Source organism: Trichosurus vulpecula, chromosome 9, assembly GCF_011100635.1.
Source record: "Trichosurus vulpecula isolate mTriVul1 chromosome 9, mTriVul1.pri, whole genome shotgun sequence".
In the NCBI taxonomy this organism is placed as follows: Eukaryota; Metazoa; Chordata; class Mammalia; order Diprotodontia; family Phalangeridae; genus Trichosurus; species Trichosurus vulpecula.
In genome coordinates, this window is record NC_050581.1 from 146,280,807 (window position 1) to 146,307,814 (window position 27,008).

General features: G+C 45.2%; 1 protein-coding gene across 1 annotated transcript in view; it reads right to left on the reverse strand.

The window, feature by feature from the left end:
• Positions 1–7,107: 7,107 nt before the first annotated feature.
• Positions 7,108–27,008, reverse strand: part of LOC118832268 (plexin-A1-like) — a 91,326-nt gene continuing 71,425 nt past the window's right edge. Inside the window, exon 6 of the mRNA XM_036739650.1 lies at positions 7,108–7,246. Coding sequence (XP_036595545.1) covers positions 7,108–7,246 — 139 coding nt within the window. The remainder of the gene's footprint in view (positions 7,247–27,008) is intronic.

The window sequence follows — 27,008 nt, forward strand, 5'->3', positions numbered from 1 at the left end:
AATCCATCCATCAGATCTGAAGCCCTGCCTGCCCATACCTCTCCCCATCTCCAGCCTCTTAATCATCTCCCCCTCCCCATATGTCCTGCACAGGACAACCAGGTTAATTTTATTAACACCAAGGCCCACGTCACTTCCCTGCCCTAAACCCTTCTTTGGCTCCTCACTAGCCCTACCTAGGCTAAAATCCAAACCCCTTCACCTGAATGTTCACCACTGTCAGTCAATTCGGTCTCTTCACTGGTCCTGGAATAGATCTAGCCCTTTTCTCACACACGTCCCCCCACCGAGGATGCCCTTCCCCTTCCTCTCCTTCCTGAGAAATTCCCACCCTTTGGGGCTCATGGTTCACTTCCTCCAGAAACCCTTCCCTGCTCACCCCAGTCCACAGCCCTCCCTCTCCCTCTCTGAACTCTACAGAGCTTAATGACAGGAAATAATGTAGGAGTCTTGGCCCTGAACTAAAAATCCCCAGATCCAAGTCCCAGTTTTTGCTAATTACTAACTTTGGGCAAATAGCTACTCCTCTTTAGGCATCTGTAAAATGAAAAGGCTGGACTAGGTGATTGCTGAGACTCCCTTCTAGCTCTGACCTTCCAGGTCTCCAGGATGAGGGAACAGGAGCCCCCATACAGCACGCCCACTGGGCCTGCTGTCCTTTTATTGGCTGTGACCCAAAGGCGGTGACAGCCATATTGACTAACCTGCAATGCCAAGGAGACACAGGGCAGCATGGTGGGGAAACGACCTGACCTCATTAGACTGTGCACTCCTGGAGGGCCGGCGCTGTTTTTATTTTTATTTGTGTCCACGTTGCTTAGCGCCACCCCTGGCACACAGTAGGCACTTCCTAAATGTTAACTGACCAGACCTGGAGAAAGGAGACCTGAAGGAAGCCAGCTTACCTTGCTGGGCCCCTCCCTTTGCTCATCAGCAGATTGGGAGTGAGAGTGCATTAACCTCCTACCTCAGAACCGCTGAAGAATGCCCTCTGTAAACTTGAGAACATTGTAAAAAGTGTCAGTTATTCTTACTCATAGCTTCAGTAAAGTGTTCCCAAAGCTCTCCCCACACACACTCGCTGAGTTGTTTGTTAGTCAGCCCCTCCCTGTTCAGTGGGAATGAAGGATCTGAGAACAGGTTTGGAGAAGGGGCTCTGGGTAGGAGGGGAAGGCCCAGATATGGAAGAGAGGCATGGAAAGGTCACAAGGCTTGCATGCCACACTAATCTCCCTCCACGCCCAGGACTCAGAACAGCAGCTCCCCGGCCTGTCTCATCCATCTCCAGGCCTGCTACAGCGGGCAGCTGGCCAACCTCTGACTCAGGGGGGTCTCCCGGCCTCCAGCCCTTGCCCTGAGCCCCAGGCAGCAGCTGTCCGGGGTGACAAAGGAAAAAGCCGGCTGAGCCAGTGAAGTGGCCGCTGGGATGAGGGGCTAAGCTCAGCAAAGGGAAGGGATGAGAGGGGACAGGTAGGTTTCATACCCAGAGTTCAGCAGGGATCTCACAGAATGTTCGAGCTGGAAGGGTCCTTCCCGCAATGCCTACCTAATCTCACACAAACTGCCCCATTTCTATAGCTCCAAGGTCTATATAGGCTGAGAACTGAGCCAAGAGGTTTCCTGAGACCAAAGGTCATGAGAGAATAGTCTTAAATCCTCAGGTGAAGAAAACAAGTGCCCAGAAAAGGGAAGTCACTAGCCAAAGGTCACAAAGGCAATAAGAATCAAAGATTATTACCCTGGAGGTGGTGGGGACCTCAAAAGTTATCTATTCCAGCCTCTCTGCTTTCTTACAGATGGGGAAACTGAGGTACTGAGAAGTTAAGTAACCTGGCCACAGTCACACAGGCAGCAAAGGTGGGATCTGGACCCAGTCCTCTTTCCAAAACTGCCCAGGCACCCAGTATAACGGTGACCAACACAGTAGGAAGGGGTCAGAGTCAGGGCAGGATTCTCATTCATTCAGACACACGAAAGCCAGCATAGCGCTACAGAAAAATTGAATGAGGAGGCACAAAACCTGGATTCTGGTCCCAGTTTGGACCTTAATTAAGAAGGGACTGAAACTCTCTGAGATTCAATTTCCTCAACTGTCTAAGCAGAAAAATTGCCACCCTTGCTCAGTCCCTCTCACTGGGCGCTGGCAAGGCCAAATGAGAGAATGTCTAAGAAATACTTTGTACACTGTAAAGTGTTAAGCAAACATGGTATTGTTATCACAAGCCCCGGTGACTCCAACAAGGGCAGCACTTCTTCCCTTTCTTCAGACCTTGTCTCGCCTGTCAGTAAAGCCGAAGAGAGGGCAAGGGGCTCCCCTCCTCATGAGGAGATGACACACAGAGAACCAGAGAACCATATACAAAGTATATGCAGAGTAGGTGGAAGGCAGAACCCAGACTGTAAACCCCATCTACTCTGGGCCTCAGCTTCCTTATTGGTAAAATGAGAGGGTCAGCTAGCTGACTCCTTCCTCTAAGATCCCCTATGGCTCTGACACTGGAGGGGTTTCAGGTCTATTGATGAAGGATGCATTGTGGGAGATGACAAAGTGCTGCCTCAGAGTCTAAGGGACCAAGAAGCTTTGGAGAAAAACCACTGGAGAAAAGGCATCGAAGTTCCAGCTAATAAAGCAAATTCGGATGCTTTGCCCCGATACAGAGAGACACATCCCCCAAATCGGCACTAATGCTGCAAGCCCGTAACAAAGACCTCTGGAAGGAGCCAGCTGTGATATCACAAGTAGGCTGTTAATGCCTTTACACCATGGAGGGCTCGTGACAAAAACCCGCCCGCTGGGCGAAAGCAGGGCCTGCGGTAGTTTAGGAACTTAGAAAGACGAGCAATCCCCAGTCTAGAGGGCTGGTGAATTTGGCTAGAGTCACCTACAACCAGGAGGCTAGCCCAGGGTCTAACTCTGGCCTCAAGTACTCCCTGTAAGGAGCAGAATCATGCAGGGAGAAGTAGGCTACATTCCGAGTCAGAAGAGGATTTGGGTTCAAATCCTGCCTGAAATCCTAACCTTTGCTTATCTGTAAAATGAGTGGGTTAGATTCGGTGAGGGCCCCTTAACTTCTCTTTTTATTAATTGTATCCCCAGTGCTTAGCACAGTACCTAGCACATAGTAGGCTCTTAATAAATGTTTATTGGGTTGGTGGTAGTGGTGTTCAGTTGTTTCAGTTCTGATTCTTTGAGTCCCCAGATCCTGGAGTAGATTGCCATTTCCTCCTCCAGCTCATTTTACGGATGAGGAAACTGAGGCAAATAGGGTTAAGTGACTTGCCAAGGGTCAAATAGTTAGTAAGTGTCTGAGGCTGGATTTGAACTCACAAAGATTAGTCTTCCTGACTCCAGGCCTTGTGCTCTATCCACTGCTCCACCCAGCTGCCCTCTGAATTGTTTTATTGGGTGGAATTAACCTGGGGTCCATGGAGCCCTTACAGGTCTGTGGCTAGATTATAGTGGAGGGTGGGGGAAGGGGAATTCATAAAGTTGGTGAAAAATGCTCCGTCTTTATTTTCACTCACCTTGAACTGAAATTTAATATTTCCTCCAATTATTTAAAACCATGATTCTGCGAAGAGGTCCACAGGCTCCCCCGGCTTCCAGAGGAGTCCATGACGTGCACAAGAAAGATGAAGAAACTAGACGGTCCCTAAGGCTCCTTCCAAACCCAAACCTAGGATTGTAAGATAAGACACTAAAAAAACCCTTGGGGAAACTTAAGGCACACAATAAATGTCAGCTTTCTGGGATTTTTTTTAATCACACCAGTGCTGCACTGGTCTAAGAAACTCCCCCATCAACGCAGATCAACAACTTGTCTGTAATTTATAGTCTTACAAGAGCTGCCTGGGACGGGGAGATCTGAAATGGCCTGCCCAAGTCACACAGTCAGCTTAAAGAGGGAGGATTTGAACTCAGATCTTCTGAGCATGAGGTCAAGTCTCATCATCACTGTCTGACCTCCTCCAGTGCTGACTGTCCTGGCCACCCGTTGAGCATTTAGTCATGTGTTCCCTTGTATCCTAGAGCCCTTCTAAAGGGAAGGGATCCTGTTTCTTAAACTGGGCTGGAAGGTCCTCCAGGGCGAGGGATTGAGTTTACAGATTCAGCATCAATTAAGAAATAAATCTGTACTGTGTGCCAAGCACTGTGTTAGGTCCTGGTCTCAGAAATGCAAAAGTGGGACAGTCTCTGTATTCCAAGGGCTTAGAGTTTACTGGAGAGGTACAATATGGGCTCAAAAGCAACTATCAAATATTTAAAAAGTTTAGGGAAGGAAAAAGTACCAAGAGTCTATAGTCTGAGAAGTTTAGCAATCCAGAAGCAGCGCTGTGCTGGCAATATGATGGGACACATACCCAGACACAGTTTTAAGTTTAATCAGCATTATTTCTTTAAATAATATTTACCCCAATACCATGTAAAAACAATTTGGACATTTTTTTTTAAGTTTTAGCTTCCAAATTCTCTCCCTCCCTTCCTCTTTCCCCTCCCCACTCCCTGAGATGGTAAGCAATCTGACATAGGTTGTACATGTGCGATCGTGCAAAACAGATTTCCACACTAGTCATTTTGTGGAAGGAAACGTGAGAATCAGCATTACCGGTAACATTTTCTCCATCACTCCCCTAAATCTAGACTATCCACAAAACGGTAACTCAAGCCGTGATTTGTAGCATTTACCAATTTCCCAGGTGTAAATGCTCACACTGAAAATGCAACAATTAGAGAACCAGAACCAGTGGGCTGGCTCCAGCAGACCCACCACCAGAAGGGGCTTCACAGAGGGGCTAGTCCAACCCTTCATTTGACAAGAGAGGACCAGAGAGGGCAAGCAAACCACCAAGGAAACACAGCAAACAGAGCTATGACTAGATTTGAGATCTCCTCACTCTGCTGCTCGGTCCGTCCTGGTATCTCTAGGTTAATGTTCATGTGTACATACATGCCTCTCCTCTCCTAGCCTGTATGCTTCTTGGGGGCAGGGAGATGCCTTCCTCTCTGAAGCTGTATTTGGAATCAAGAGAGACTTGGGTTCTTAGCCTAGCTCTGACACTTAAAGGCTGGCGGACCCTGGACAAGTCACAAGCTTCCTAATGCCTTCACTTCTTTGTCTGTCAAGGGAAGATGATAAATCTGAAATCCTCCAGCCCTCGGATGGTTACCAGGCAAAGGTTCTGTAAGCACTAAGTCACAGTACGAGTGCGAATTACTTTCTGCGTGTTCCCTAAAAAGTCGGCTGACAATAAAAAGAGAAATAACAGATTGGGGGAAAATTCCAACAAATATATAAAAATAGTATCATAAATATAAAAAGAATTGGTACACGTATCCTTGGGCAATACATTCTCCAACAGATTAACGGTCAAAGAAAAGGGATGGACAATTTACCAAAAAAGAACATACAAATTATATACCAATTACTTGAAAAGAAATTACCCTCCCTAGTAATCAAAAAGATGCAAATGAAAACAACTTTCAGACACTATCTCACACCCACTAAATTAACCAAAAAAAAAAAATTAAAGGATAAAAAAAGTGCTACAGAATTGGGGAAGAACAGAGATTCTCAGACATTGATGGAAGAGCTTCGAACCAGTCAAAACTTTCTGAAAAACGACCCAGGAGAACACTACGAGTTGTCATGTTGGGTTTTTAGCCCAATAATCCCTTATCAGGAATACTCCTATTTTCCAAAAAGGGCAAAGCTATCCATTCAAAGATTCTTCTAGGAGCATTATTTGTCACCTAAGAAAATCCACAAACAATCTAAATATCCAACAATTCAGGAAGATGGAACAAAATATAAGCAAACCTATCGACGTAGGAGGGTGCTATCGTGAGGCCTAATGTGAGGAATACAAAGAAACACGGAACTAGCCAAGCGATGGCATGTGAGCCAGGAAAGAGAGACCAGAAGATGAATAAATTGTTCTACTGCTCCAAGTAATTCATTCAGTCTGGACTCAGGATTTCACACTCCCTTGACCCCAAACGAAGATTCAGCAAATGGTCTGTACCTTAGTATTTTAGAGAGCTTCCAAGGGATACTAGGAGGTTAAGTGACTTACCCAGGGTCATACATCTAGTAGGCATGAGATGCAAGGCTCGATTTCCTGACTCTGCCCACTACTCTAAGCTCTCACTTAGTAGTTAGAAAAATCGAATGGGAAAAACGGATGCACAAAGACAGGATCAAATGACAAAGATGAAGGAAGGGCACATGAAGGGAGGTGATGATGGGTGTGTTATCTGTAGGTAAAAGGTTCCTTTAAAAATTTAACTAGTTGCAAATGTTTAAGTTTCATTTGGTTTTGCTGTTCTTTCAAGAAAATTTTGCCAAGTTGTCTTTTAAATTTAATATGAGATTAAATTTTTTTAAAGATAATTTTGCTGGGAAAGGATTGTAAAACCATAGATCAAAAGCTGGAAGGCCCAGGAGATCTTCTGCTACAAGCCCCTCCTTTCACAAAGGACCAAGTGGAGGTCTATGGAAGTTCTAGGTGGTTCAGTGGTTAGAGCGCTGGGCCTGGGGTCAGGAGGACCCAAGTTCAGATGCTGCCTCAGACACTTACCAGCTGTGTGACTCTGGGCAAGTCACTTAACCTCAGTTTCCTCACCTGTAAAATGGGGATAATAATAGCGCCTGCCTCCCAGGATTGTCTTGTAAGGATGCTGGCCCCTAGTAAGCACTACATAAATGCTAGCTATTGTTATTATGAAGCGACTCTCCCAAGGTCACAGAATTTGAACCCACATCCTGTGACTCTGGCGGCTCGGCGGCTCAGTGAATGGAGCACTAGGCCTGGAATCAGGAAGACCTGAGTTCAAATCCGGCCTCAGACATGTACCAGCTGTATGACCTTGGGCAAGTCACTTCACTTCTGTTTGCCTTGATCCACTCGAGAATGACACGGCAAACCACTCCAGTATCTTTGAAAAAATAAAAATAAAAACCACTGGATAGAACTGGTATGGTCCATGGAGTCACAGAGAGTCGGACACAGCTGAACAACCTGGGGCTCTAGCCTAGAGTCAGTGCTTTTAAAAGGAAGGCAGGGAGCAGAGGTGAGGAAGAAAAGAAGGAAGAAGACTGGACGTTCTTAAGGATGGGATGCGGCTCCCATCCCGGTAACTGGCACACGGTCCCAGCCCGAAGACCGAAATGCAGCCCGTGCCGTCATGCTTTTCCCGCAGCCCCGATCTAAAAGGAGTCCCTTCTCCCTGGAGACGTAGTTGTTTCTGGTAGAGGAAGACGCAGCTATTTTAAATGGCCTTTTCCGGCCCTGACCCCTGGCCCGTTTCGGCAGAGATCAGACTCCAGGCACTCAGCATCCACGGGACAGGAAGGGTTTCTCTACGGTGTCACATTTCCCCTTAATATGACCGGGGGCATGGGCACGAGTGTGTGAGGAGGGGAAAGTCCCCTGTTCACAGCCAAATTCCGCAACAGAAGCAAGAACCTTCCTGGGCTACTCCCACATGATAAGGTGACATTTTTTTTAAAAAAGCAGGCTTTGCAACAACTGTCTCTTTTATTTACCCACCAAGATGGGAACCGAGTTCAGAGTTCTGTTTTCCTTGAGAAGAGTGGGCTGGGTGTTACCAAGCTACTGATAAAAGTTGCTGTCACATCCTACACCAGAAGCAGCTGCATTTCCGGGGAGATGGCCGGTATTCCTTTCAGAATGGGCCCATGCACTTTTCAAAGGCCGCCTCGGCTGGTATTTTCCCACTGGGCGCCCGAATGAGGGGGAGGGCTGAGAAATTCCTGGGAGAGAAGCCCTAAAGAAAGAAGCTCTAATTCTATCCTAAGCTGGTGGGTTTTGGCTTTCAGATTCCCCTCCACATCCAGCAAAGAGAGAGAGATTCACATCTGTCAGATAAAAGCGGGGCCGGGCAGAGAGGGCACTACGTACAAGCTGTGGAGTCAGTTCCTCAGGCTGTGAAAATCAGGTTCTTCCCATTGCCCACCTGTGGCACTCTGGGCAAATCACTGGATCTCCTGGGGCTTCGGATTCTTCTTCTATAAAATAAGGGGCAGCTGGGTGGCTCAGTGGAATCAGGAAGACCTGAGTTTGAATGTGACCTCAGCCACTAACTGTGTGACCCTGGGCAAGTCACTGAATGCTGTGTGCCTCAGTTTCCTCATCTGTAAAATGAGCTGGAGAAGGAAATGGCAAACCACTCCAGTATCTCTGCCAAGAAAACCCCAAATGAGTTCATAGAGAGTCAGACACCATTAAAAAACAACGAAACAACAACAAAATGAGAGGTCACTAAGTGATGTGAGTGACATCGAAGGTCACTGCCAGTTCTAAATCCCACCAGTTAAAGAAAGAGTTGTTGAGAGACTAACAGGAAACGTTAAATGGGACGGGAAAACACAGAGAGACATTAACTCCAAATTTCAGACGTGATCTTTTCCTACATGCAGGCAATTTCCAGCACTCAAGTAAAATCCCAGCCGCTTGCCCTAATACGTGGGAGAACTAAACGGACACCTTCTGAATGACAGCCAGCAGCAGCCACAGCAGTTCTGTGCCTTTTCCAAACAAACCCATACGATGGGGAGGCAGGCGGGGGAAGAGGCAGAGAACAGAGGCCTAGAAACCAAAAGTTCTGGGTTCGAGTTTCTACTACTAAATTCAAAAATATTCAACATTAATGAAAAATGCTCTCCACCTCCAAAGAAAGGACTGATGAAGTCTGGGTGCAGAAGGAAGCTTTTTTTCTTTAATTCTTTACTTTTCTTGCCTTTTTTTTTTCATCACATGACTAATATGGAAATGTTTTGAATTATTTCAAATGTATAATTAATATCATACTGCTTGCCTTCTCAATGGGTGGGGGAGAAGTAGAAGGGAGAGAGTGAAGTTAGAACTCAAAAATTTTTTTTCAGTGTTAAATATAAATAAACAATAAAGTTGTTTTGAAGAGATAATAATGGTTAACATTACATAGTGCTTACTATGTACCAGGCAGTGTGCTAAGCTCTTTACAAATATTATCTCATTTAATCCTCACAATAACCCTGGAAGGTAGGTGCTCATTTTACAGTTGAAGAAACTGAGGCAGATAGCAGTTAAGTGACTTGCCCAGAGTCACACAGCTAATAAGTATCTGAGGCCACTTCCTGATTCTGGGCCCAGGGCTCTGTCTGCTACAAAACAACTCCGCCATATTGTTAAGTGCTGGGGATAGGGAGAGGGAAAATTGCCCACCCAGCCCCAATTATTAGGCATCTCTGGGTCAGATTTTGACAGCTTTTCAATGCCCTGCTCCATCGTCGTCAATCTTCCTTGTACTTATCTCTCTCTGTGCAGCTCCCAAAGCTCCAATGAAATGGAAGCTCCCTGAGGTCAAGGATTGTTCCACTGATGACTCTGTGACCTCAGGGTCTAACCGTGGCACAGTACTGATGCTAAGCAGGTGCTTCCTAATGCTCAGCTGACAGCCTGACCAATGACACAGAAGAGCAAATTCTTACCCAAGTCAATGTGATACAAGATGAAATGTCAAGGGCACAAGGAGTCTATGGAAATTTGAGAAGGAAAATCAAAGTCAGCTGGCAGGATCAGATACGGCCTGAGCAATGGGATGGAAGGAAGCTGCGTGCACAGAGAAAGTCAGGCGGTATCCTGGTGCAGAGGAAAGAGGGCCAACGTGCAGGCTGGGGACCTGAGTTCAAATCCCAGCTCTGGCTTCCTCCATGTGGGACACCGAGTGGATGGGATGACCTCGGAGGTGCCAGGGAAGAGGGAGTGCCCTGTCTAATGCAGGCAGCCGCTTAGCCAGTCAGCTTGGTTGAAATGTTCTCCATGGCGGGGCCAAGATGGCGAAGCCAAGATGTTGGAGCTAAGATGGCAGAGTAAAGGCAGGGACTCACCTGAGCTCTCCCCCAAACCCTTCCAAACACCTTTTAAAAATGACTCAATGTTCTGCACAAGGGTATAATGGAAAGGATGAGTAAGAAAAGATGACTATTGTGCAAAAACAAAAGACAGTATTATAAAACTTTGAAAAAAATCTAGTCCCAAAGTTACTGGAGACAGTGTTGGCTTAAAAGTGAGGTTTTCATTTTCATTTAATGTCAGTCCCTTCACATACACTCTATTCACTTGGCAGAGAGAATCACACAATACTAGGGCTGGCAGAAACCTTAGACCACAGCATATTGGGCAGACAGACCCTTGGAGCAGAGAACGTTCAGCTGGAAGGGCCCTTAGAGCAGAGAATGCCCAATTTCAAAAGGACCTTAGAACACAGAATGCCCAACGTGGACAGACCCTTAGAGAATGTCCCAGCTGGTCGAGCTCTCAAAGCACAGAATGTCCAAGCTAGAAGAGATCTTGGTACACACAATCAATTCAAAAGCCAAAGGGAGTATCAGGGGAGTCCTACCCGAAATTCTTTCTACCACATCCCTAACAGAGTCATCCAGCCCCTGCTCAAACACTCCTGATGACAGAGAGCTCACTACCTCCATTCCACCGTTTGGGTCGTACTAGCTTTTAAGATGTCCATCCTCCCTGTCCCATCAAGCTGATAGCTCTCTCTTTAGATTGTGTCCCTTCCACTCTAGGGTTTGGAATACAGAATGTTTAGAAGAGCTTCAGAAGGAGCCCCACCAAAACAAGATCAGGCTTGGAGGAAGATGGAACTGAGAAATCTCTGACTGAGCCAACTCAAGACACCAAGTACCCATTGGTGTTTACTCTACACGTGAGGTCCCTGGCTTAACACTGCCCTGGGGAAAGTCAAGAGGAATAGCATCGGGTCCCTCCCTTCGAGGACCTCACAGTCTGGTGGAGGGTAGGAAAAAGAAATAGAATCCATCCTACCCCTCACCCCCCAAAAAAACCATTTATTAGCAATACCAGACCACATATGTTCAGTGTTAAGGGAGGGGTGGAGACAAGCACTGAGAACAGCCCTCCAGGACGGCTCTGGAGAAGGGGGAGAATGAGGAGTACCTGGAGGAAGTAGGATTTCAGGGACCAAGAGATCATTTCATTGCATTGGGGTTGGACAACACAAACTTCATTCCTTCCTTCCTCTCCAAGATGCTTCAATTTTAGAAAAAAAAAAATCTGCATTTTCATATAGGGCCAGGAAGTACCTTTGGGAAAACCATCTGTGCTGCTCTCTGCCCCCACACAAACAAGTGCCTGAGCAGGCTTCCTCACAAGAGAGGCCCTGATATAGGACCCCAGATTCGGAGCAGGAAGGGACCTCAGAAGTCATACAGTCCACCCCACACAAACATTTTATGGAAGAGGAAACAGACTAGAAAGGCCGAGTGGCTTCCCCAGGCCACACAGCTCAGGGATGTCTAAGGCAGCCTATGAATCCAGGACTTCCTGACTCCAAATCCAAGGCCCTAGCCCCCAAACCTAAACTGCTTTCACTGCTAGTACTGGCTTGAATTGAATCCAGATTTCTGGGTGTATTGAAACTTGGTCCATCTTCTACTAGGATAAGACGGATTCAGGAGCAGAAGTTCTCATCCATCCACAGCACAGCTTTGCTCGGCCAACATGGGCCAAGGTCCCCAATCCCTCGGGACCACTATAACATGAGGTAGTTGGATCGGGGTTCCAAAAGCTCCTTAGCACAGTCTTTCATTCATCTAAACTTCTCAGAAAAAAAAAAGGCCTCATTCTGTGGGTTACCTAGAGGAAGAATAATCATGAATCAGGGGTCACAAGATCCGGGTTCAAATCCTGACCCCCGTTTCTGGACCTCAGTGCCCTGATCCGTAATATCTGCTCTAGAATTCCAGGGTTCTAGGCTGGAAAAGATCTTAGAGAAAATCAATCAACCAATGAACACTGATTAAGACCCTGCATACTACAAACTGCACTTGGCACTGGAGATACAAACACAGAAATGAAAGCGTTCAAGGAGTTTGCGGTCTACTGGAAATGCAATCCAACACTGAAGGGAGAGAAGAGGGGGGGAGGGGGGAGGGAGGGAGGAAACAAGTATTTATTAAGCACTTTCACTACGTGCCAGGCACTGTGTTAATGCTTTACAAATACTGGATTCTTTACAAGTATATAAATCATTGGATCCTCACAACAACCCAGGGACGTAAGTTCTATTACTAGTCCCACTTTATAATTGAGGAAGCTGAGGCAGACAGAGGTTAAGTGATTTGCTGAGGGTCATAAGGCTATAACTCAGATCTTCCTGACTCTAGGCGCAGCAAGCCCCATAGAGGTTGAATAACTCGCCCAAGGTAAAAAGTGGCAAATTCATGTCCTTGGACTCCAAATTCAAAGCTCTTTCCACCACATGGAGACTCACTCTCTCACTCTCTCTCTCTCTCTCTCTCTCTCTCTCTCTCTCTCACACACACACACACACACACACACACACTCCTACCTCACCTCAGCTTTGAACACCTTGGATCAGATGGCTCTCACTAGTTCCCATCTTCCCACCAAGTTTCTCCGTTCCTGGTTTGAGAGGTTTTTTTTTAATTTCTTAGAAGGCTGAGGAGCAATTTGATGCAGGAAAAGCAATTAGCAGTTTCCTCTTGGCAGTAATTGGATAATTTAAAAGCCGATTTCCATAAGGGGTTGCCCAATGCTGAGCGCCTCACACCTGTGCAGGAAGCCAAGGGTAAAGGAGGGGAGGGGGGTTCTTCATCTTTCCTGCCCAGTTCCATCAGGCAAAGATACAACTGGGAAAGAGCATCCAGGGGAGGGGAGCTGATGCCCACCCCCTGCCAGTCAGGGAGGATCGGACAGCTAGGGACGGGGAGTGCTGCCCTAGAGGGAGAAACCGAGAGGCCGCCAGGACCCAGCAGGCCCAGCCCTCCCATCAAGGAGGGAAGGCTGCCTCTTCTGATGAGCCTATCAGCTGGAAACAAGACTAGGCATTGAAGAACCGGCTACTACGCTTTCCCTCTGTGCCTTCCCAGCTGTGCCAGGGGACAGTGGGAGGGGATTTATGCATTTTTCTGAAGCACTCGGTGACTTTGGACTTGAAAGAGAAAAAAAAAAGGAACAAAAAAAATTCACCAGGGATCAAAAACAATCACAGAGCTACCACACAGCATGTCAGAGCTGGAAGGGAGCTGGGGCGGGCCAACTAATCTGAAGCCCTGCTTTACACAGGGGGAAGGAAAGGGACCTACCCAAGGTCATACAGGAGAACCAGGTCTCTCTGGGTCCCAGGCCACACAGCTTCTTAGATCCTAACATAAAAAGTGGGGGAGGGGTACAATCTGCTTTGCCATCCAGGGCTGGGAAAGGAGCCCTCCTCAGATCAAAATGGCTCAGGATGGCCAAAGGGTGTGGAAAACAGTGATAATTAAAGTTTTAATTACTGTAGCCAAATGACTAGTATAATTACATCTCTCCCTGCTATGTATGTCTGATTAAGAAGCAAGCACAGTGTCTTCATTTTGTTTTACTTTCCTTCATAATTAGGCACAGGAAGGAGGGATGTCAAGGGGTGTCCAGCTATGGGGATGACTCTATTGTCTGCACTGGAGTGACGGTGACCTCGCTGCCTGCCACCAGGAAGGCCCCAGATCAGAGACAAGAGAGACTGGGAGGGCCTTAGAACGGAGGAGGCGAGAGCCTGATGGGGCCTTAGAACAGAGAATATCAGAGCCAGGAGGGGCCTTGGAACAGAGAATGTCAGAGCCAGGAGGGGCCTTAGAACCCAAAATGCCAGAGCTGGTAGGGATCTTAGAACCCAGAATGTCAAAGCTGGGAGGGGCCTTAGAACCCAGAATGTCAGAGCTGGGAGGGGCCTTAGAACAGAGAATGTCAGAGCTGGGTAAGATCTTAGAACAAAGAGAAAGAAAAGACCTTGGAATGTAGAATGTCTGAACAGGGTGGGGACTTTAGAACACAGCATATTGGTCCAAGCTGAAAGAGACCTTAGAATATAGACTAGGTACCTAAGAAGGGAGAAAAGATAACTCAGCCCTCAAAAGGAGCTTATAATCTATAGTAAGGAAGGAGAAGGTCATGGGTGATTTGGCATCGAAGGAGAAGGAGGCAGCTGATCTCCCCCAACACCCTACCCTTCCACTCTCTAGGAAGGACAAGTACACACACTAGTACATGGCAGTGCTAACATGCCAGCTGTACAGGAGAAAGCAGACAAGGCAGCCTGAGAGACTGCAGCAAAAAGAGATGAGGGAAGCTTTGTGGAACCATCCGACTCCACCCAAGGACAAGAGCCCGAATCACCTTCCTTCACTAACACCAGCCAAACCCATTCTCCTTATTCCACAGAGTAGATGGGCTATCCCAAAGTGCTTTTCCTTCAATTCATGTGAGACAGAAGTAAGGCACAACTCCAGGAACTAACCAAAACAGAGGAACACACACACACACACACACACACACACACACACACACACACATATTTCTCCTTGAGAGAGGTTTGTAAAAAAATAAAAAATAAAAAAATTTAAATGCCATTAGTAAGCTCAGGATTTTGGAATCACAACCCTTTATAAAAAAGCATTTCGATGCCAAATCACCCATGACCCACATTAGAGGTTGTGAAAAGCGAATTACAATATAAAGCTTATTACTTTCAGACTCAATCTGGTGGGGCCCCGATCTCTAGAAGAGCTCTAAACCTATGATCTTATGAGCACTGAGTTAGGATGTGAAACACCTGGGCCTTGGTCCAAGGTCTGGTGCTAACTTGCGATGTGACCTTGGACAAGTAATTTTCCTTCTCCCATGGCTGTAAAATGTAGGGGGTTGGTCTAAATGGCCTCTTAGGTCTCTTTCAGCTCTGAAATGCTTTATCTATGATTCAGCTGATGGGGGGGGGGGGGGGTGTGGAGCAAGGCAGCAGGAGAGGAGATCGGGAGCCAAAGGCTGACTGGATAATTTGCCAAGCCAAAATACCCTGCACACACAGTTAAAAAAAAAAGATTCCAAGGGGACTGGTTAAAATGCCTGCCCCATTTCTAAGCACCCTCAAAGTGTTTAGAAGGGCCCATTTACAAGTGAACTAGCCCTGCTCATTTACAAATCACCCTTCTCAATTCAGTAAAACCCAAGGAGTCCCAGAGGATTCCTACCAGACCACACTCGGTTAAAACTCTTTTGAGTTATAAGAAAAGAAGAAAATTGCAGATCTTTACAAATCCTCCACAACTCACCCTGCCTACCCTCATCTGTACCCTTTGTACCCCTTGAAAACAGCCTGAGAATAAGCTGGGTTTTACTGTGCAGGCAGCGCTCCCCTACAGTTAACTGCCTCCACAAAAACCTTACCTTGGGAAGAACACCTGTACCCACAAAGAACTCAATTCCATGGGAACAGAGCAGAGGAAGGAAACCAGGATCACTGAGCTTAGACACCACTCAGCACCAGCCTCTCCCTTCACTCTTCTGGGGAAGAAATGGAAGGGGAAGTGACTAGTCCGAGGTCTCACAGGTATCACAGGCAGCTGTGGCAGATCCGGAGTTCCACCCCAGGTTCTCTGATTCTTCCAACTACAGTGGGAGCTGTTAAGCCTTTCTGTGCCATGAACCTCTTTGGCAGTCTCAGAATTATATTTTTAAATGTGGAAAAGGAAGGTATGGTATGGTAAGGTTATGACTAGCATGTAATATAACACAATACAAAAGTAACTAATTATACTGAAATGCAGTTATTAGAATGTTAAAATATCAATCCCACTGACCTGAACTGTAATGTATCTCTCTAAGTCTTCCCAGCAAAACAGGGTTTGAAATGGGGAACTCAACCAGGGCTGATCTTTGCCTATTACCCCAAAGCCATCACAGCATCAGAGCCTGGTTGAAATGTGACTCAATGCCACGTTGGAATGGATAAAACACTGGGCCTGGGCGTCAAGAAGAAGAGTTCAGGTCCTGACTCAGACGCTTCTTGGCGGTGACCCCAAGCAAGTCTTTAAACAGCTTTGGGCCTCCACTTCCTCCACTGTGAGATAAGATGGGCCTGGACATTATGAAAGGTCCTATCAGGAACAATCTGGAACTGTGCCCAAAGGTCCATAAATCTGTGCCTACCCTATAACCCAGCAATACCACCATTAAGTCTAGATCCCAAAGAGATCAAAGAAAAAGGAAAATGACCTCTAAGTACAAAAAATATTTATAGCAGCTCTTTTTGCGGTGGCGAAGAACTGGAAAATGTGGGGATGCCCATCAATTGAGGAATGGCTGAACAAGTTGTAGTATTGGATTGTGATGGAATGTTATTGTGCTATAAGAAATGACAAGCAGGATGCTTTCAGAAAAACCTAGAAAGACCTGGACCAACTGATGCAAAGTGAAATAAGCAGAATCAGAACATTATACATAGTAACAACACTGTACGATGATCAACTGTGAATGACTTAGCTCGTCTCAGCGATACAATGATCGAAGACAACTCCAAAGAACTCACGATGAAAAGTGCTGTGCACCTCCAGGGAAAGAACTGATGGAATCTCAGTGCCAGACTGAAGTGTAATTTTTTTTCACTTTCTTTATTTTTCTTGATTTTCTTCCAACATGGCTAATGTGGAATATGTTTTGCATGATTTCACATGTATAATTGATAGCATATTGCTTGCCTTCTCAATGGGTGGGGGAGGGACTGGAAGGAAAGAGAGAATTTGGAACTGATTTTTTAACAATATATGTTTAAAAAAAAGATTAAAAAATATTTTTTAAAGGTTCAAGTTCCTTCTAGCTCTGAATCTACTTTTCTATAAACCTATAAGTCACTTTTACCCTCTGGGTCTCAGTCCCCAAAATCTTTAAAATGAAAGATGAGGCATGTCAGACACATTCCTGACAGAGTGATAAGACCTAAAATGTAGAATGAGACATACATTTGTAGAAGCAGGGTTGGGGTTTGGGGTGGGAGTGAGAGTGTTTTGCTGGACTAAGTATATTTATTGTGAGGGTTTTATTTATTTTTTATTGCTCCATGGGAAGCAGGAGGGAGAAATAATAAGTGCCAGTAAAAACGTATATGTATATACATATATACACACACGCACATATGTGTATGTACATATGTATGTATAGTCCCCCTTAATAGAAGGGTTGAGGTGGGAAACCTGGCTTGAATCTCAGTTCTGATACTTATTAGTTCTTCCATCTAGAGGGAGTAAAACCCAAGGTGCCCACAACAAAGCTTAAGCTGCTTCAGGACAGGATCAGTTGAGGTTCTCCAGGCTCTTTGCCCTTACCAGGTACCTAATGGACACATGCAGAAGAGAAAGAACAGTTCCAGCCAAAGTAGGCAGGGCTCACCAATGAAGAGAGATGGGCCCTGACAGCTCAACTTCCATTCAAAGCAAGCCTCAGGGACACTCAGACAGCAGGCTAAACTTTAACAAGAGACTAACATACGAATGATGGTTTTCAAATACTTAGGTCGATGGCTGAGAGTATTTCAGGGGCAGAAGGCAAAGGTGATCTAAGATTTAGAGGCAGAAAGGGCCTTAGAAGTCACAGGGTTCATTCAATACCCCCATTTTAAAGATGAGGAAGTTGAGACCCAGAGAGGAGCAAAGTGATTTGCCCAGAGTCACAGAGCTAGTAAATATCAAATCCCAGGATTTGAATCCAGGTCCAGCACTTCATTTTAGCAGCATCAAATTAAAAGAGAAACTGATCCTTGCAGGCCACTTCATCTTGACTTAAAAAAGAAACACAAATTAACATTATCTGTGCTGTATTGTATTTTGATTTATTTTGCAAACATTTCCCAATTCCATTTTCATCTGGTTTTTGTAGGCTGCCCCCTTGGGAAGAGCTGGCCACCCCTGTACTCCACCAGTCTCTGATTTAGGGACAGTAGTGGAGGGACTGGACCTTGGAATTTCATTGCCATAAGGAACTCCAGGAGGAAGAAAAGTGTCCCTCTCTAGGCAGGTCTGCACCCACCCTAACTTGAAGCTGCCTTATTGGATCTCTAAGAGATGAAATGGCCAGCCCGGCCAGAGTCACAAAGCCAGCATGTGTCAGAGTCAGGACTTGCAGCCAGAAAGTCCTGGCTTTGACATCAGCTTTCTAGCCACTTTGCCATGCTTTCTCTGGCCTTTTAACAATAATACCTCACAACAGAAACAAAAGAAAACTCATTACTCCCCCTTAAAAAATGTTATTATCTGGGTTCCTTTTGGTTTTACATCACCATTTTTAAATACAGGATGTCCCAAACGTCTCAGAGCAGTGGATTTTTGGAACACCCTGGATCTCCTTCCTCTACCCAGAGAGACAGCTTTTGTAATAAAAAAAAAATGTAAATGAAAAAGAGCGGGTCAGTAAAACCAGACCATCAACTATGCCAGAAAGTATATATTCCACACCCACAGACCCAGTCCCCCACCCCCAGCTCTGGAAAGAAGGGAACTCCCTTCCTTTTCAACTGAGCCCCCAAGATGGAAATGATGGCAGAAGAGACAAAAATCCAAGGCCCCAGGTCTGCTGTCCAAAAATCTCCCCCAGGCCAGGCCGCCTCACTGTAAACAGAGCACCTTCTCCTGGCATGACCTTCGCTGATCCTTGCCCCACTCCCCACAGGGTCAGAATCATGACCCCAATTTTCAAAGGGGGAAATCTGAGAATCACAGAGATTCAGCAGCTCCATCGAGGTCGGAGCAGAAGAACCAGCAAAGCTGAGCCCAGCCTCGAAGTCTTTTGGACACTTCCAACATCCTTCCATCCAAGACACCAAGAAGCCTTTCCAAACCAGAATCCAAGGGGACTGAGTTTTGAGGGACCTCAGGGTTAAGCCAAAACCCTTGTGGAAAATATTTCTAAATCTATGAGGCCCTTCTGCTGGACTCCCAGGCCCAGTGCTCGGAGTACAGGGTACTGAATGTTTTCCTTTGCTGGCTGATGATCACATGTGGCCTGTGGGTCCTTATCATGAACATTTACTTTTGCTGCACAGGAAGGGAGATGTATAAATGTGTGGCAGTTTGGGCTGGATGAGTAGTATTGAGCTCAGAAAAAATAATGAGGGGCCTGAATGAGAGGACTGATCACAGGACACAAAATGTCAGACCCTGGAGGGACCCGAGAATCTCTAACAACAGAACAAAATATCCCAGTGCCAGGAGGAGAGCTTGGAACACGGAATGTCAGAGCAGACCTTACTCTGGATCATCTGGTCCAGGCTTCTTGGGCAGTCTACCCCCTTCTCACTCTCATGGTTTTAAAAGAATAATATAAAATACAATGTTACAAAGGAAATCATATTGAAACATAGCTATCAAAAATTTTTTAAGTTCACAGACCCCATGTTAAAAATCTCTGATCTATCTCCTCCCATTTCCAGACTGGGGAAAATGAAGCCCAGAAAGCGCCAGGGAGTAGCTACCACAGTCACACAAAGCTGGGACTTAAAACCACTCTACAGAACCTCAACATGGCTTTTTTCAATACGCTATTCTTGTCTCTTTTAAGGTCTTTCCATAACTGACATTTGTGAGTCTGTGGAATACTTAGTCACTTTAAAAATAATTATAATGATAACAATAAATTTCCAATATCAAACAGTCTTCTGACTCTCAGAAAAGCTCAACACAGAAACGCAAATTTTGGTTACCAAGGTTCTTGGTTCCTTGAGTTCCAGGTAATAAAGATTTCCTGGAACAAGGAATAAGTCCACCTGATGAGGAATGACTAAACAAATTGTGGTCACTGCACCTTGAGAAAGAATAATGAATTCAGAGAAGCATGGGAAGACTGATATGAACTGATACAAAGGGAAGTTAAATAGGAAATATGTGTGTGTGTGTGTGTATTTATATACACACATACAACAGCTACAATAATAAAAGCAGAACTAATAATGAGATTGGTTATAATCAATTAGCAGGCATTTGTTAATTAAGATGCAATGTTCAAGCTTGGTCCTAGGGAAGAGTTGAGAAGAGGAGCCACCCGTTTTTTTGTGCCAAGGTGGGGGGCTGCTGGTATGGAATACTGCCAATACCATCAGACAAGAAACTCATGATCAGTTGGTTTTGTTCCCTTTTTTTCCATTTTCTATTCTTTGTTACCAGGAGTGCCCACTGAGGAGGGGGGAGGGGTGGAATATATTTGGAAGTGAAGATGATGTAAAAACAAAAGATCTCAAATAAAATATTGTTTCTAAAAAGATTTCCTAGTGTAGAATCCACACCGATTGAGAAGAGCCTCTGTGGGTATTCTGTTCATGTGTAACAGAAGCAGGTGGGATGGAGCACAAAGAATCTGGGTTAGGATTCTGGCTCTGCCACTAACTTCCTGTAAGACCTTGAACAAGATAAACTGTCTCTCTCGTCCTCTGTTACTTCATCCATAAAATGGAAATTGGGCAGTTAGGTGGCACCATAGAGCACAGAGCACCAGGCCTGAAGTCAGGAAGACTCACCTCCCTGAGTTCAAATCCAGCCTCAGACAAATACCAGCTGTGTGACCCTGGACAAGTTGACCCTGTCTGCCTCAGTTTCCTCATCTGTAAAATGAGCTGGAGACAGAAATGGCAAACCACTTCACTGTCTCTGCCAAGAAAACCCACAATGGGGTCATGAAGAGTCCAGCGCAACTGAAATGACTAAAAAAAAAAATGGAAATCACAGAATATCAGAGCTGGAAGGGACAGGAGAAGCCATCTGGTCGAGGAAATGATCCCCTGAACAATAATAATCCCCACTAACACATCCTTGAGTAGGGGTCAACTTAAAGCCCTCCAGTGAAGAATAACCCACCAGAAGTCAGGACTCAGAGCCAGGTAGGTCTGTCAGCTCTGGCTCTGCCCTTCCCATCTGTTCCCACCTCACCACTGAGGTCCCTAAAATTCTGGATGCCCCTGCCCCTCCCTTGGCCCTCCACTGCCCAGGCTTGTTGGTTGCTCTCCATGAGGGTGAGCCAGAGGATACACTGGGAAGATTCTAATATCTCTAACTCAACAATTCCAGACTCTTTGCTAGCTTCTCTTTTTATCCTATGCTTACAGATCCTTATTAAATATTGATATTCAATAAATGGCAATAAGGTTGCTTGAAACAGAAAAGGGAAGAAGGAAAGAGGAAGTACCTCACCTCTGGGCCATTGATAGCTCTACTGGTCACAATGAGGCTAAATTACCTCTTTGCAACTTCATTCGTGGCTCCCAGCTCAGTCTCATGGGCACAAACAGAGCCACAGAAGGTTCTTCCCACAGAAGAACCTTCAATATTTGAAAACAGTTATCACATACTACAATGTCCCTCTTCTCTGCACAACCAGCCCTGGTTGCCTCCATCTATTATCATATATATCCTTGTCATGGCCCCTCATTATTCTCATCACCCTCCAATGGGTCCTCTCTGATATGGTTTCTTCCTACCACATGGTTCCTGGTACTGAATAAGACACTGCAGACAAAAAGGACCACAGGTCTGGACACTATCCCACTGTAGTCAGAAAGACCTGGGCTCAAATTCTGCCTCTGATAGTTACTAGCTATGTAACTCTGGGCAAGTCACTTAACCTTAGTGCCTCGGTTTCTTCATCTGTGAAAAAAGATTAGACTTGATAGCTTCCAAGGTCCCTTAAGCTCTAAGTGGATGATCTAGGAATAAGATCCCACTAAGCTTTTTTTCAGATGACACTGATGATGTATATCAAGATTCCAGTCCACTAAAATCCCCAGACCTTTTTCAGGTAGTCTACTTTGTAACCATGTCTCCTCCATTTTATCCTTGTGAGTTTAATATTTGAACCCAAATATAAGCCTTGACATTTATTCCTATTAAATTGCATCTTTTTCGATTCAGCCCAATGTTCCAGCCTCTTGTTCCCTTTTAAGACTCCAAAGCTACCACCCAATGTGTTTGTTAGTGATTCCTCCTACCTTTGTTTCCCTCTGACAATTCAGCACTTAAGGCTTTATACAAGTCACTGACAAGAATGGTGACCATCAGAGCCAAGCAGAGGTCCCTGGGGTACTCCCCGAGACAAGAGACCTCCTTCCAAGCTGGCCGGGAACAATCAATAACCCCTCTTTGTTCCCTCTCAATGTTTATTTGGATCCTTAGGATTATTGTGCATGCTGTTCCTGTGACTCTGATTTCAATACTCCGGACATTAAACTCCAGAATCTGTGTACAATCATTTAACAAATTACAAATTCCCACCACGTTATCATCTAGCCTGAATCTCTCCACCCTTTTTGTCCAGTCCTTTGTTAACATCTAGGTAAATGTTCACTGCATCCCCTGATCTATGATCCTTTATAGGGTTGTTGTGAGGATCAAATCTGTAAAGTGCTTCCTCAGTACAGTACTGGGCACATAGTAGGCACTATATGAATGTGGATTTCCTCCTTCCCTCCCAAAAGCAGAGGATAAAAGGAGAGGGTGGCCGTTCTGGATGAAGGCGGACTGGCTGGCTCTTGGTAATCACTGCTTCCCTTTTTAGATCTCAGTAACCCTCCCTTTAAATTTCTAGAATTTTGCCAGGAATTAAAATAAAACTCAGTGGTCTATAGTTTACAGCAATTACAGCAGCACTACCTACCTCACCGGGCTGTTATCAGAACCAAATGAGATGATAAGTCAAGTACTTTGTAAAACCTTACATAAATATTGCTACGATTATGAATCATTATCATTAATTACTATTCGGTCAGGCCAGCAGTCAACACATCCTGAATGCCCACAGTGCTCTGCCATCCAGGGGATATCAACCCTGTCCTTGCCTATTAACGGCAGCTGGGGAGGGGAGGCACCATAGTGCACAGAGTGCACCCAAGTCTGGCCTCAGGCATTTATTAGCTGTGAGACCCTGGACAAGTACTTCATCCGTAAAGTGAGATAGAGAAGGAAATGGCAAACCACTCCTGTATCTCTGTCAAGCAAACTCCTCATGAGGTCCCAAAGAATCAGACAGAACTGAGAAACAACAGCAACCTTGCCCTCCAGGCTTATGGTCACTTAACTAAGCGACATCATATGGCAGTAAACAGAGCACTCAACTTGGAATCAGAAAGACGTGGGTTCAAATTCCACCTCTTACTGGCACTTACTGGCAGTGTGGCCCTGGTCAAGTCACTTCACCTCCTGTTCAGTTTTCCTGACCGTAAAATGGGAGGTCTGGACTAGATAACCTCCGGGAGGTCAGTCAACCTCCTCGCTCAAAACTCAGAATAGCTTCTAAAAAAATATTTTTGCTCCATGTTTGTATTCTCCTGAATGCTGCTGCTCTGGATGGCCCCCACCCTGCTCACCACTGTCCCTAACAGAACATCCTCAAACAACAATACTCAACCCCACCCTCAAATATTAATGAGCCTGCAGCTGCCGCAGGAGGGAATTATTAAAAAACAATTTTGCAAAGGTATCCTTTTCAAATAATATCTACTAAAAGACCAAGTGTTAGGAATTAAATTCCCAGTCCCCTACCTCAAATAAATACCATCAGAATTTTAAATGAGATGGAACGGCTTCAGCAAGGTTAAAGCCGCTAATTCCTATGGAACATGGAATTGCTATACATCATAATCACCTCTCGTATCCGGGCTATTATTTATAATTAGGCGGTATGCTTTTAAAAAACACATAAAGCCACCCACGCAACGCCAGCGCTCCTGGGTTATTGCTCCTAAAGGGGCTTTGGAAAGGAGGGGAAGGAGAAAACCATGGGCCAAACAAGCCCAGGCTAGGAGGTGAAGAAGCCAGAAGGCCCTCACAGAAAGGAAGGCCTGAAACTGGCCTCCATGACCTCTATAGCCCCAAGACAAAAATCCTCCACTGTCGCACTAGCTCATATTTAGTGAGCATTTTATAGCTTATTAAGCCCTTCCTGCATGAAAACCCTAGGGAGTGGGCTGTATCCATTTCGCAGATGGGGAAATTGAGGCTAAAGAGTATTGACTCGCCAGGGCCATAACAACAGAAGGTAAGATTCAAACCTGATTTCAAATTTGATGCATTTTTCTAATCCAGTCAGAAAAGGAGGAAAAGGCCTTCAGTGGTGACAGAGTCATGAACAACAACATTGAACATCTGGGCAAGCAGGACCTGGAGTCAGGAAAGAGCAGAGTTCTAATCTTGCCTCTCGCATGTGCTTACTATATAAGTGACCATAAACATATCACTTGTCTTACAGTCTCTCAGGCCCAGTTGCCTTAATTGCAAAATGGAAAAAACAGCATTTGTGATGTCTAGTTCATGGGGCTATTGTGAGGACCAAAGGAGATGATGCAAGTGAAGCATCTCACAAACCTGGAAGTGGTAGATCCAAGATGTCCCAAAAGTCTTGTTGCAGTTTTAAGCTATTAAAGCCAACACACACAACTACCACAAAGATTATTTTTATGACCTGTGCTAATTGAGGCCACCAGACTCCAGGGCCCCACCCCACCACCCTTCTCTTTTCCCAAGCCAGGTATTCCAACAAACTCCACAGTTTTCAGACATCATATTCAATCTACCTCACTGATTCCTTCAGATCTGGACCTCCTGCGCAGCTCCTGAAACAATCTGCTAGTCTGGTCAGCCTTCAGACCCCTGGACCAGATCCCCCAATCCCACCCAACCCAAGCTACAATCCCCTCCCTACCATAGCCCAGAGCAATCTATGAGGTGCCCTCTACGGATAACGGGTTGAAATCAATGCTTGAATTAGAATTATCCCATGTCCCTCCAGACCACAGCTCCCCATATGGTGTCTACATGGCAGAGTCAAACAAATCTCCTACCTCCAGCCACAAATCTTAGCAAACTTCCCTACTGGAATGCCTAAGATCTACAAAGCAAACAGTAATCATTCAATCAACAAGCATCCAGACACTGAAAAAAGAAAAAGAAAAAAGAAACAATCCTTGTTCTCAAGAAAGTTGCATTCTACCAGAGTAAGCAAAATTCCATGTGCCTGCAATACAATCCCTATCCATGTATCAATTCCACTTTCTTCAGAAATGTGTTAAAGAAGGCAGATTTGGAGCTCACCAAGTCCAAGGCCTTCAAGCTCTTAGACATAGAGAGCCTCAGGGATCATGAAAAATGACAATGACATATTCACAGGGAGAAAATGATCTGTTCATGACAAGGAAATAATTTCCAAATCAATGATTTCTGCATAGCCAAAAATCAATACCAAACTAGAAATAAGCACAAAGGTGAAAAAATACGCAGTGTAGAATTCTAACATCTTCAGCCTGACCTATTCAAGTTATTGACTTATTAAATGGATAAAGAAAAGATGTGGGCATTACTTCTGAGGCGAAACTGGCTAAAAGGTTCAGAGAATTTAAGATTCTACAATTTTTAATATTAGTCGATTACCCAAAAATAAATAAACCATTTCCTATGGAACTTTAACTAGTGTAAAGCGATCACCACAAAGAAGAGTCCAAAAGAGCCTAGAAACTACCTCAGCCAGAAAAAACACGATCTTCTTACAAAACTGAGAGATGCGGCTGCCAAAGGCAACACTGATTTTAAAATAGAATAAACTCAGCTGCAAAGTTATATGGAATAGGACGGTGTAAAGTAATGAGCAGTGTCACCTCATAAAACCTCAAAGAGTGGTAGGGGGTAAGGGAAGGAAGTGTGGAGGGGCAACCAACCAGCTGTGCAGAAAGTTTAGCATCATCTGACCCAATTAAACCACATCAGGCCAACAGCATTTATAGACAAAACTGGAAGAGCAACAAATGGACCAAAAAGGAAACAGATCTGTCAGCATTTCTGTAACAAATTATGCTCTTCATCGATGTCAGTGGAACCCTAACATCTCAGCCCTGTCCCTCCCATGTGTAAAGTTCAAAGGACAATAAGGAATATGAAGAAAGGAAGGGCAAATGGGCCGGAAACGAGCAAAGTGAGAAAAAATGACGTGCTAGAAGTGATACAATTTTTAAAACATTGCAAAAGATACAGTGTTTGTTGGGATAGGGACTGGACCTGTAATATGACTAGGATAAGGAATTCCTGCATAAGGGTGCTTCCTTTACCACCTCAGGTTGATGCCTACTGTGTAACTCATGGGAGGGTCTCAGAGAGAGACTTACAACACTGAGAGGTTGACCTGAGCAGAGGCACACAGCCAGCAAGTGTCAGGATGGGACTTGAACCCAGATGTTCCTGACTTTGAGGCCAGCTCCCGAGCCCCATTAGGTCAGGCAGCCTCTCATTTATCAATTAATGTTGGATTGGGCAGAGCAAAATGTAATCTTAAAAGTTCTCCAACTACAAAGTGTCTCCACCTATCTATGCTCGGTGTTATTGTTCATGACTCAGTCACCACTTAAGGTCATAAAGATGGACTGAGAGATACAGTAGCAATAACTTCGTTAGATGATCTCATTGTCTCAAAGGGAACACCCCACAAGGAAGCATGGACCCCCCCCAAGGGTGTTTGCCCAGTCCAGAGCCCAAATAGAGGAGGGCTTCCCTATAAATGGTGAGGGAGGTCTTGCGGACACTATTTGCAAATGACATTATGCTGACTGCATGAAGTCTCAGAGTACTACAAAGCCTCTTTGACAAGATCCACAACCAATCAAAAGAGTTTAGACTAACAACCCTCTGAAAGCAGCTAGCTAGAGAAAGCTAGCAGCAAGCTAGGTGGCACAATGGATAGAGAGAGTGAATTCAACTATGGCCTCAGTCACTCAATAGTTGTGTGACCCTGGGCAGGTCACTTAACCACAATCTGCCTCAGTTTCCTTATCTGCAAAATAAAAATAGTACCTATCTCCCAGGACTCTTGGGAGAATAAAATGAAATAGATCCTTTAAGAACTATGTAAATGCTAACTGCAATTATTATTAATCCACACTGGGGGAAAAAACGAATAAAGAATCCTATTTTGGAGACTTATACATTCAGTCAGATGCACTGCCCATTGAGTTATCTATCTGGGACAGAGCCAGCAGATGGAAAATGAGTTGGACCCTTAACTGAGAGGGAGAAAGAGACCAAGCTGGATTACATTAGGGAAACTGCAAAGCATTTTCAACAATCCCAAGGTGCCTCCCTGAAACAAAAACCTATTCTTTTAATGACAGCACC